General features: G+C 40.8%; 1 protein-coding gene across 1 annotated transcript; it reads left to right on the top strand.

Annotated features, from left to right (window-relative positions):
* Positions 1–7,973: 7,973 nt before the first annotated feature.
* Positions 7,974–8,465, top strand: LOC115664840 (nuclear transcription factor Y subunit B-4-like). Its single transcript, XM_030586722.1, has one exon. The coding sequence runs from the start codon at positions 7,974–7,976 to the stop codon at positions 8,463–8,465; it is 492 nt and encodes a 163-aa protein (XP_030442582.1).
* Positions 8,466–12,905: the final 4,440 nt, after the last annotated feature.

Genomic DNA, 12,905 nt, shown 5'->3' on the forward strand with positions numbered 1-12,905 from the left:
TAAAAGAAAACCCCAAAAATACTTGATTGTTTTAGCGTGTTTAATTCCTTTATTTTCTCACAATTTGTTTGCTTTGTTTATTGATTGTTATTTTTAATGTTTGCACACCTGCCTAACCACTCCCTGCATATTAGTGTCTAAGTTAAAATCAAACCAAGTTGCCTATTTAATTTTTTTCAGAAATAATTGAAATGGTATTGAATGGACATTAAGAGTAATATAGCATAAATAAAGTCCCCAAGTTCATTTAATCTCTGGCTCGTAGAAGTAAAATAATTCTTCCATACTTTACTAGGGTTTCCAATCGACCCACAAAAAATAAATTAGTTGCGACTCTTAAATGAAAATGATTTGCAAGTTAAGAACTTGAATCAAGTCGTGAATTGGTATGGGTTTGGGAGAGCTTGAGCTAGGTTTACGTTTAGTAATCCATTAGTCAACCCTAGGTGGTTTACCTTTGGGAGGGTCGAGACATTGATCAAAAGAGGATTTAGTCCATACAAACAACCTTGAAGGTGATTTGTTGTAGAGATGCTTTTTTTTATTGTAGACCTTAAGAGGTAATTGGGGAGGAAAGACAATAAAAAGGGTCATAATTTTTGTATGGTAATCATTTTAGTGTCAAAATTTTTTGAGGGATCACTGCCACAACAAAGGAAAAATGATTACTTAAGTGTGTCCGGTGACAAATTTCGGCAAAAAGTGCTACTTGATTTTTTTAATAAAATAGTAATTCCTACGTGGCTCTTTTACACACACAGAAAAAAAAGGGTCTAACATGGACGATGATGTGGCCCTTTATGGCAAAACAAGGCCGCTCACTTCTATCTCTTTCGCTCTTCTCACTCGATGGGAAAATTGTCAAATCAGTCCTAAACCTATTGTACGGTGGCCAATTCACTCTTAAACCTTTTAATTTTGTCAATTCAGTCCTAAACTTTTCTAATTCTTGCCAATTCAGTCCTTCCGGCCAATTTTGGCCGGCCGGCGCTGACGTGGCCGCCGGCCGGCGCCGGCTGGCGCCGGATGTCCGGCCAACGCTGACGTGGCAATTTTTTATTTATTTTTTTTAATTTTTTAATCTTTTTTAATCTGTTTTGTTTCTTTTTTTTTTTTCTAATTTCTTCCTCTGGCCGGTCCAGCAACCGGCGGCCGGCCAGAGGGGAGGGCCGGCGAGGTCTACCTCGTCGACCTCGCCGCTACTGAGGCGAGGCCGACCTCGCCGTCGCGACCCAGGCGTCGTTGGGGTCGGCCTCGCCGCCTTGGGCCTCGCCTCGCCCGGCGGCGGCGAGGCCGACCCCGCCGACGCCGGGTCGCGACGGCGAGGTCGAGCCTCGCCCGGATCAAGGCGAGCTCAACCTCGCCGTCGCGAACCAGGCGACGGCGAGGCGAGGCCAGCGGCGGCGAGGCCGACCTCGCCGTCGCCGGGTCGCGACGGCGAGGTCGAGCCTCGCCGGATCCGGGCGAGGCTCGACCTCGCCGTCGCGACCCGGGCGTCGGCGAGGTCGACCTCGTCGCCGCCGGGCGAGGCAAGGCCCGGCGGCGGCGAGGCCGACCTCGCCGACACTGGGTCGCGACGGCGAAGTCGACCTCGCCGACGCCTAGGTCGCGACGGCGAGGCCGACCTCGCCGACGCCAAGGTCGCGACGGCGAGGTCGGCTCGCCGCGCCGGGCCGCGCCTCCCGTCGCCTGGTTCGCGACGGCGAAGTCGAGCCTCGCCCGGATCCCGGGCGCGTGGCGAGGTCGGCTCGCCGCTGGCTTGGCCTCGCCTCGCCGTCGCCGGTTCGCGACGGCGAGGTCGAGCCTCCCCGAGATCTGGCGAGGCTCGACCTCGCCGTCGCGAACCGTGCGACGGCAAGGCGAGGCGAGGCCCGTAGCGGCGAGGTCGAGCCTCGCCGATCCGAGCGAGGCTCGACCTTCCCGCAACGGCCCGGGCATCGGCGAGGTCGGCCTCGCCGTCGCGACCCAGGCGTCGGCGAGGTCGACCTCGGCTTGCCGGGCCTCGCCTCGCCGTCGCCGGTTCGCGACGGCGAGGTCGAGCCTCCCCGGATCAGGCGAGGCTCGACCTCGCCGTCGCGAACCAGCGACGGCGAGGCGAGGCCCAGAAGCGGCGAGGTCGAGCCTCGCCGAGATCTGAGCGAGGCTCGACCTTCCCGCGACGGCCCAGGCGTCGGCGAGGTCGGCCTCGCCGTCGCGACCCAGGCATCGGCGAGGTCGGCCTCGCCGTTGTTGGGCCTCGCGACCCGGGTGTCGGCGGGGGTCGGCCTCGCCGCCGGGCGAGGCGAGGCCGACCTCGCCGTCGCACGGGTCGCGACGACGAGGTCGAGCCTCGCCGGATCCGGGCGAGGCTCGATCTTGCCGTCGCGAATCAGGCGACGGCGAGGTCGGCCTAGCCTCAGCAGCGGCGAGGTCGGCCTAGCCTCAGCAGCGGCGAGGCCGGCGAGGTCGACCTCGCCGGCCCTCCCCTCTGGCCGGCCGCCGGTCGCCGGTCGCCGGTCGCCGGACCGGCCAGAGGAAGAAATCAGAAAAAAAAGAAACAAAAAAGATTAAAAAATTGAAAAAAAAAAAAATTTGCCAAGTCAGCGTTGGCCGGACGGCCTGCGCCGGCCGGTGGTTACGTCAGCGTCGGCCGGCCAAAATTGGCTGGAAGGACTGAATTGGCAAGAATTAGAAAGGTTTAGGATTGAATTGGCAAAATTAAAAGGTTTAGGACTGAATTGGCCGCCATACAATAGGTTTAGGACTGATTTGACAACTTTCCCCTCACTCGATCGTTCGCTGTTCTCCAAGAGCAATGAAATCGGCCCAAGGGAATTATAATGACCGAGAAATCCAGTATATAAATTAGTAACTCATTCCGCTGGAGAAGGAAACTCAATCAACAAGAGTTTGATAATATTACTCCTAGATCATTCTCTTGGAGAGAAGTTCCAAAATCCAATTTTACCAAGACTTTGTTGGAATCGTGCAAAGGATTGCTTTGGTCATGTGCCTGTGCCTATGCGTGGCCTGCAAAATTGACTAAGCCTTTGAATGCTGATTCTCAGTCACGTCCAGTGAAAATAGGAATCGACTCTTTTACCGTTTCGATCAAAAGCCACACGGTAAATCAACAAGTTATTCCACCCCCTTCCATCAGTACATCAAGTATCAAAAGTCACGGCTCTGATTGAGCTGTATTGAAAGTCTGTGCCCACAATAGCAGTAATATTCACCTTCATCTTGGCTTTATTGATACAAACTTGAGCCGCTTGTACTACTCGTGCTCTCCATTGCAGCACCTCTTAATTTTTGCCCCAAAGTGCCTCGGTTTGAATTAGGATTTGAAGAAGAGGAGAAAATTGGCTTGATTTATCCCCAATTCTGTTAAATTTAGGGCAATATGTGTACCGAAGTCGTTTAGGACATTTATGCTAAAATATTGCCACGTTGGATCTTCAACAAGCCATGTTGGAAAAAAAAATTAAAATATTGCAAAGTCGAATTTTAGGCATCCAAAATTGGTAATAGCACTTTAAGTGATCATTTTTTTTTACCAAAGTGACACTGAAGTGATTAGTTGAGAAGTTTTACTGCTAAAGTAAGTGTTGTAAAAAAGTTATGGCATTTCTAGTGCCATTTTCTCAAAGAAATTGTTTACAATGAGAATCCGGTGCTTAAGCTTATAGAGTAGGGGAAGGTTTGTGTAAAAGCACCAAAAAAAAGAGAAAAAAACCAAGCCCTTTATTCATTTTAGATTGTGCTCGTATAAAAAAAAAAATGAATAAAAGTTTTTCATTGTTTATAGCCACTTTGGTGAAACATACTCGATCCCACATGATATTTAGAATGTAATCCCCACTAAATAAAATAAAGCTATTTCTGGGCATTTTTACTTTACTTCGATTTTTTCATCCTACTATGAACGGAAACTTTACATATCAAGTCATCGAAATTTTGCATATTGCCCATAAATATGAGTTGCGAGAACGCAACCTCTAAATACTACCCAAGTCTCAATCTTAGTCTGTATTTCTTTCCATAGTGAAGCTAAGATGTAACCATCTAAGTCATTTAATCACCATTACTACTAACTATTTTTTGTTTGGGGTCTAGAAATGGTTAGATTTAGTTGGCTTTGAGAATATAGAAAGGGAAGCACTAAAAAAGTTTAGCTCCAATTGTTGAGGAAAAATCGAATGAATGGGGAAGAAAATGAAATCAAACTTTGAGGCGTGATAACACTCTTTTGAAGAAATTATTTGATCCATGACGTTGCTAATGGTTACTGGCAAAAATCCTCCGAGATACAATAAAGTCTCAAGCGAGAATACCAAGTAGAAATTCTAGTATTTCTCTGATAACTCTTAAAGGGAAACAATAGGAAACAATGGTTGTATTTCTCTTTTGGAAAGAAACGAAAATGGAAGAAGAAGATGAGTATTGAATAGACACGTTAAGTAATTAATAGCAAAAGCCAAGAAGATATATACAAACAGACATAACGTTTCAAAGGTTAAGAAATTATATCTAAACAGATACAATATTTGAAATAACCGCAGCCGAAGTAATAAAATTCGAAATTAAATATATAAAAAATAACCGTAACTCCTTTGTGAACAGTCATACTGTTTCAATAAGACACTCTAATTAATTTTGGGATATATTCACTAGAAGTCCTAAAACTTGTTACAAAAGCGCAATTGAGTCTTAATATTTAACTTGTCAAATTGGTTCAATCGAGTTCTAAAGTTAACACCGTCAAACAAACTAACGGAAAATATTGACATGGCTTTTTATTATTTGTTTCTATCATACGTGGCGATGACATGGCTCTTTTTATTATTATTTTAATACTAATTTTATTTAAATTAAATTTTAATCAAAGAATTTGATTACAATAACATACTTAAAAAGAATAATAGATGATAGGAGAATCAAGCATTTTCGTAATTAAAGGGGGAGGACACCAAGTTCAAGAGTTTGTTTTATAATTAGGATAGACAAAGTGTTGCTCTATTTGAAAATTCTACCGCTAAACGAAGGGAGGCATGCTGAAAAGATCAAGCCAAACCTCCAAGAAGCAGGACCAAAGTCAAACATGATACATTAACTGATACTTAGGGGATCAATGGGCTAAATTGAGATGGATTTGGACATAAGGTAAACAGAAGATTTAACTTTTATGGATAAGTTCAGCTGAGAGTAACGTTCGGAGAATCAACGAGCTCACGGTAATGATTGACATATGTAAAACCCGACATGCTTAAATAGAAAGTTTAGATGGCCTCTCTTTCGAGGAATAATATTTGCACTCCTTTTTTTTTGGCTGAACAATATTTATACTCCAATTTTTTACTTTTTCTTCAGTTTCGCAGTAACTTTTTCTACAAAATCGAAACTCTAATTTATTAGGTATATTGATATATAAAGCAGACCCAGATGGATTGCTGGCCTTTGAGCCACCCTGGCGACAAGGAAATTTCGTCGAAGTTTCATGTAAGCTAATTATTGAAGCTTCTTAATCTTTGCCACATCAGATTTTGAAAAGGCTGCTGCAAGTCCTTTTTGAGGCTCTAACCTTTGTGCCTATAAAGGACTAAGTGCAACCTATTAAAGGATTGAAACATGTTTACATGTGCAATTGCACTGCAATTAATTATTTTCACATCTGAAACGAATCTCTCTCTCTCTCTGCGCGCAACACTATCAATAAGTTTCTTTGGAAGTTGCAGGGGGACATGAATGGCTCACTGGATGTGAATTCTTTATTCCTTTTCTTTCCATCTTTAAGCTGCTTTTAATCTTTGTTAATCATGCTCTTGATACGATCCGAATCTCCATCGATCTCTATCAAAGCGGCAGTCCAAAACTTATGTCCACGGTGGTTCCTTAAGAAGAAGACCTAGACTGGAAATGGTTCCATGATATAAGAATTATTTACTGGAGAAATCGTTGTGGATCAGATGCGAGGAAAGAAATCCCACATTTTCCTATCTGATTAAATTTCTTTTCTAGAAGGCCGTGCAACTACACGTGAAGGTTTGACCGGTTTCGACTGCTTGGACTCTTTCTTTTGTATTGCGTACAGAGTGCGTACAAAAGGACGGGCTCATAGGTAAGTGTGGGGTCAGTGGATTTGTGAGGGAAGAAAAATAAAAGGGCGTGGGTTGTGCTTTTATTTTTCTCGCCTGCCGCAGCCGCACGGTGGACTTGCAAATTCGGACGCAGAGTGGGAATCTTCTTTGTGCGGCTCACAAAGGAAGCTCCCAAAACGGCGATTTGTGCAAAAGATTCTACACCCAATCGAGGCGTTTTCTTCATGGAGACGTGAGTGTTTCAAGCTGTGAGTTAATTCTCTGTGTGGCTCAACATTATGGATTTGGGAATAATTTAAGTGTAGGAAAATATTCGAACGTGTGAGCGATTGTAACTCTATGATTTTTCGATTATTAATGAATTATTTGCTACTAGCTTGTCTCGTGGAGTAGATACTGACACTTGAACCGAACTACATAAAACTCTGGTATTTTTTATTGTTCCAACAACAACCCCTAGTTCATACGGCGTCGTGATTAATGGAGCACGATACATGATTATTGGAGCTTTTGGAGCTTTCCCAGCAAGTTCACATCTATAGAGAATGTCAGGTTCCTTGAACCAACAACCTCCGGTTTATACGTGGTCGTGATTCATTTTATATTCGCGATCCTTTGTAAGTGACCTGGAAGCGTCGCGTTTTGGAAGTTAGTTATCTTTAGTACTCTTTAACGGCTCCATTATCTCATATAAATACTGAATCATGCATATTGGCATAATCAGCGTGGCAATTCCACTATGTATCCAAATGCACAATCTTAAGCCAAACTGAGATAACTAAGTGGCAGATACTATATTAATATACCATGATAGATTGTGCTATGATAAAAATTCATTTGACTTAATTGTATGTAGGCCTATCGGGTTTCGTTGGCATCTCTACAGTTTCTGGAAATGAACAAAACTTAGCATAATGAACTGATAAAGTAGATTCTTTGCCGCCACGTAAGTGACAAGGTCCTTATAAAAACATTTTAATTAGGTAATCAAATACTATAAGGATCATAATCTGTTGTTATAATTACTAATCAGGTGGAGTGGATCCTTCCCTAGATGCTTGAAACGTGCACAAGCATGAGCCAATAGTTCTCATGATAAGTTGTGGAAACTTTTTTGGTTTGAACTTGTCATGGGTTAACCATGGATAGGAAATTTTACTTAGTGACTTGAAAGAGAATAGGAGTTCTTTTTTGTTTTTAGCTGCTTTGGGTTCCCTTGGTAAAGAATTAAGGACCACATTCCATTTGTATTGGTCTATCAATAGATAATCTCTTTTAGGGTTTCCAGATTCTTTTCTAGAATTACTTATTATGTAAAAAAATTTCTTGATCAGAATACGTATCTGCTCTTGAGTACCCTCACCTGTCATCCTAGTTATCACTTCAAATTTGTATGAAGTTCAATTGTTAACTAAAGCAACTGTTTCATGATTAAAGGTTTGCCTTGCTGAGCTGCCATTAATAAATTACTTCCTCCTTTGGTGGATTTTTATGCATTCTCTCTATCACTAATTGGTTTCTCAACTTTGATTAAGTTCATTACCATGAACTGCTTTGTCCTAGTTATCCTATCTTTTAATTAATCTCCAACTGCAATAATTTAGTACAAGTTGAAATAGCTTAATAGCATATGTATAATCCTAAGATCTCTTCTTCGTAAATAAAGACTCAGCCTTTCCTTAGTCTTGTCATATTCTCATGTGCCCTCAACTTTTGTTTGGCGAAAACAAAAAGTTGAGGACCCATATGGCGAAAGAAAAGACAACTAGTCAATACATTATATCTATGTTGTCAGGTGATATACGCTTGCATGCGGTGTATACGCATACGGAGATGTGTATATAGACTCCGAGCTCAGCGATTCACCATATCCAGCTCTCTGAGAAGAAGCTGAGAATGGCTGATGAGCAAGAGAGATTACTACCAATCGCGAACGTGGGCCGTATAATGAAGCAAATCCTGCCGCCGAGCGCCAAGATCTCCAAGGAAGCCAAGCAGACAATCCAAGAGTGCGCAACGGAGTTCATAAACTTTGTGACGGGCGAGGCATTAGACAGGTGTCACAAGGAGAATCGCAAGACAGTGAACGGGGACGACATCTGTTGGGCTCTGAGCAATCTAGGGTTTGACAACTATGCTGAGGCAATGGCCAGGTACTTGCACAAACATAGGGAGTATGAAAGAGAGAGATATAGGAACAACAACAACAACATCGACAACAACAATCAAACCCTAGCTACTACAAGTGGAGACTATAAGGATTCTGAAGAGCTACACTTCAGAATTGAAGAGCAACAAGTAAGGCAAGTTGAAAACGGCCAAAGTCTTGCTCCATTAGAGTTCCAATTCATTGACAAGGGCAAGGGTTCCACATCTGAGCCAGCTTGAAGGTGATACTTCTTTTCTTTTCACAAATTCACAAATCAAGATGCTGATGTATGTACACAAGCTGAAAACAAAGATTAGCCAACATTGATTTGACCAGACTACTTGAGTTTTTTTTTTTTGGACGTAATAATTGAGTTTGATGGTGGTTAATGAGAGTTTTTCCTTCAAAAGGTAACTCTGGATTCTTTAGACATCAAATGTAACCTCATGAACTTTAGAAACTTTTAATGAACTTTCAGCAATTTTCTTTTTCTCCCGTTTTTTTAAATTTGTGCAGAAATGATATGGTTAACATCAGTGGAGTTTTATTAGGCATGTTTTTTTTAGGGATATGGAGAACTATGGAAGAATAAGATAAACTCTATGATCTCTCATTTTTCCTAGTGTTTTGAAGTGATATTCATAGTAGAAGATTTGTAGTGTGAGTTTGAGAGAGCTATTTCACATGTAGATCTTTTCTGATCTTACTTCATTTTACCTTCCTGGAAAACCCTATAGACTGAAATTACAGCGAACAGAATGAAAATATCTGCGATGAAAAAGCCGGTTACATCTTGCATGAACTATAACAACATACAAATCATCAAGACAATGGTTAAAACAAATAAAGGAGGGAAGACTCTTAATTGGATATATAGTAGAGTCATCAGAATAGTTGTTGAGCAAGATTTTTAATACAATTAAGGGTAAATTTCAGGTTTTTCCACGGTTGTCAATGATTCCGGTTGAGGTAGTTTTAATTTAACAAATTTTTCTGAAGGCCTGACTACATGTGTTGGGAAAAACAATAAAAACAGATTGTATTATGTAATATTCTGCAGGTGTAGTAGGCTGACACTACAAATTTCATTGAACTCCTCAAAAAAATGTTCTAGCAACACGGTTGAGAAGTTTGATCATGGTGTCACATTCAATTTTGGCTCTTTCAGACACACCTGCATTTAGAACTTCTATTTAATCCACTGCTAATAGAAAAATTTGTTTCAACGTATAGTGTCAATACCTGGTTAATATCTTGCTGTGTAAACTATAAGTGGAATTACCAGATTTCACTATGATTAGATCTCAATATTGCATTTGCATGACTGAGTACTAGTTGCATCTCTCTCTCTCTCTCTCTCTCTCTCTCTCTCTCTCTCTCTCTCTCTCTCTCTCTCTCTCATGTACACACTTCAAGGCTAGGGTAAAGATATGCTGCTGGTGCTGGGAACTGAATAGACAACATGGTGAGTTGTGCAGAGTCATACGGCCTATGAGAGTTCCCCGACATTTTATTAGGTTTAGGGTTTCCTAGAAACAGGGACCACGATTTCGTGGCTTTACACACCGTGATTTCTCGTGAATATCCAACCAAATCTCAGCCATGTGTGTTTTATCTTTAGGGCATCTGGATTGGTACTTCTTTAATGAAAAAGAGGTTATTTTCTCTTACGGTAAAAATTACATCTTTTACAGGAATGTTCCCGCAAAGCTTCGAGGGACCACTACTCTCTCTCTCTCTCTCTCTCTCTCTCTCTCTCTCTCTCTCTCTCTCTCTCTCTCTCGCACAAGTGTCGATGATTCTAGCATATCTTTTCAATATATATAATAAAGATGTACTTGCTTGAATAGGTTAATTTCACCTAGACAGATCTTTTTCACATATATTACAAATGTATTTGCTATAATCGGTTACTTTCACCTAAATACCGGATTACAATAGAACTTATGTATACTTGTCACTTTTTACTTGACAATTCGTGCAATTTTATTAGAATTTTAAATCCGATTAGTCAGTTATTATGTGTGGAGATTCTCATTACTTATCGTTCTTCTGTTCTGTATGGATGATAATTGTGTATCCCTATATCATTTCAATTGGATATGAAGAATTGTTGACGTACGTATATCATCGCGTCAATATGGGGTAATAATTGGCCTTATATATTTGTGACCTTTCTCTAAAATCCCAACTTGGGTGTTTAGGTAGAGATTTGTAAAGGATTAAACTTTTATTGAAAACACTGAGCTTTACCTGATGCTAAAGTCGTGTTAAATCAATTATTGCGCAAGTGATGCCATTCATTTCATGATTATTATATTTAGAATATCAGTGTAAAAAAGTTTGACGGGTTGTAACTTATTACCTTAATTTTTTTTTATGTATTTGGAATAGTTACTGAGAAAATGTGGTAGCTCATGCATAATTTGCTCATGCGTTAAAACTGCAATATGTTAAAAATGAGTGGAACAGCTCCAGAATGTAATAATTTTAACTTGCTGCAACTTATAGTATGAGGTGTTGGTCAGCCCCCTAGGAAAGAGGAAGAAGATCCTCTGCTCGGCCACATGGTGTCTCTTGAGACACGGAATGGAAGCACAAACAGGGTAGAAAATCTCCTTCCAGCAAAAGTTGGTGACATTCCAAATAATCTCGCTATCTATGTTTGTGATGAGGAAGCTCACCTTAAGTAGGTGAATTTGGGGTTCATAAAATATCACACTTAGTTTATCGACTAGATAAGATGCAAGCCTAAGTTCGACTGGATGGCCCAAATATTGAATTGTTATAATTAATTAGTGGTACGAGAAATTGAATGTGTGTTGTGTGCATAATCAACATATAAACATATGTTTTTAACAATTAAGTCACCACATGGTAGTACCCTGGTAATCTAAGGATCATAAGAGAGTAAGTCCGCGATTAAAGTCGGGAATTTCTAGGATCCTTACATCGCTTAAACTTTTCTCCAGAATAAGAAATCCATGAACATTGTTTGTGTATCGAGACCACGGCTTTGAGTGGAGTGTTAGGATTCGCCGCACAATCACAAAGAAAATAGAGAATAAAAGCGAGAAAATATAATTTGAGACGCGAGGTTTTATCTTGGTTCATCCTTAAACTGGGGCAACGTCCAGCTAATGATTCCACTATAATTAGCACTTCGCACCTCTTACATCTCTCAATTATAAGAGAAAGAGAATATATATATAGGCAATAGTTTGATTCAAAATAGGAAACCTCTTTCTAGAAAATCCACTCCAATTAGGAAACTATTCAATTAAGAAATCTATTTGAATTAGGAAATCTAATTAAGCAGGACCCCATGTTGTCCGGTCGCTGGGGAGTATGAACCATACCCCAACATGGAGAAAGGAAAAATAAAACGTACTTGACATAACAAAAACCATAAATGATATAAAAAATCAATTCACAAAAAAGCACTCAAGCATACAAATGCTTACACACGAAATTCTAGAGAGAACGCTCTCACTATTGTTAACGTATATCTCGAGTTTGTGCCCATGAACTAAACTTGACTGAATCAAAATATGTTGAAGTCCACTCAGTATTGCAGGGACCTTGATTCCTACTCCCATCATGGTAAAATCAAAACAAGGGAAATCCTTGTTGGATTAAAAGTCTTCGGCTTAAATTGGAAAGTCCAATCCAACTAGGGCTTTGTGTTAGAATCTTATTCGGATATTCTTATTCCGACATTGGAGCTTGATTTCTAGTTTGAGTCAGTTAAAAGGGGCTTCTTAGATCGCAATATACATAACTACATAAAAGGTAGGTGTTGGTTTTTGTCCATTAGAGAGCAAATGAGCCTTTGGCAGTAATAATCAATTATGCAGCGTGATCGCAAATTACCTCTAGTAGAAGTTGCAAGTGTTTTGAAACCAATAAATCTAGTGGTAAGACTTCTAAATGCCTTTGTAAGATTGAATTATTGTTTCATCAAGGTATTATAAGGGGCTAAACACAATGTGAATTAGTGAATGTAATTGGGGGTTGAGAAATAGTGAGAGTGTTTTCGTGACTCAAATGTGTTTGTAATATCTGCTGTATTGCTTGATCTATAATATAATTTTATATTGCTCTCCCCATGGAATAGGTCACATTGGCTGAACTACGTAAATCTAATGTTCGATTTTTTGCAAATTCTATTCATTTTATTGTTCGACCACTTGTTTTTTTTGCAACAATTGGTATTAGAGCTAATCTCGGTTGACTTGAAGTGAGTCCATGGAAATAGAAGAAGGAAAAGTGAAGATTGACAGATTTGATGGGAATGATTTTGTTATTTGGAAGATGCAGATTAAAGATAACCTATACCAAAGGAATATACACTGAGCCCTATCTAGGAACAAGCTAGGGTTGATGAAGCAAGTTGAATGGGTTTGTTGAATAGACAAGTATTGAGTGTTGTTCGATTGATGTTGGCTCGTGATACTGTGTTTAACATCTTGAATGGGGACTGCTATAGGACTGATGAACCTTGTTGAATATTTACAAGAAGTTGCTTGCGATCAACAAGCTCTATGTTATGCAAAATTTGCTTAACTTAAAGATGGACGAATGTGTGTCGGTTGCTAAGCATATCATTGAATTCAATATGGTCATTAGTCAATCGAATTTGGGTGAGACTGACTTGGTGATAGGATGTGTGCTTTGAT

Source organism: Syzygium oleosum, unplaced genomic scaffold (assembly GCF_021117445.2).
Source record: "Syzygium oleosum isolate NSW1041296 unplaced genomic scaffold, Sole_v2.1 Sole_v2.03, whole genome shotgun sequence".
In the NCBI taxonomy this organism is placed as follows: Eukaryota; Viridiplantae; Streptophyta; class Magnoliopsida; order Myrtales; family Myrtaceae; genus Syzygium; species Syzygium oleosum.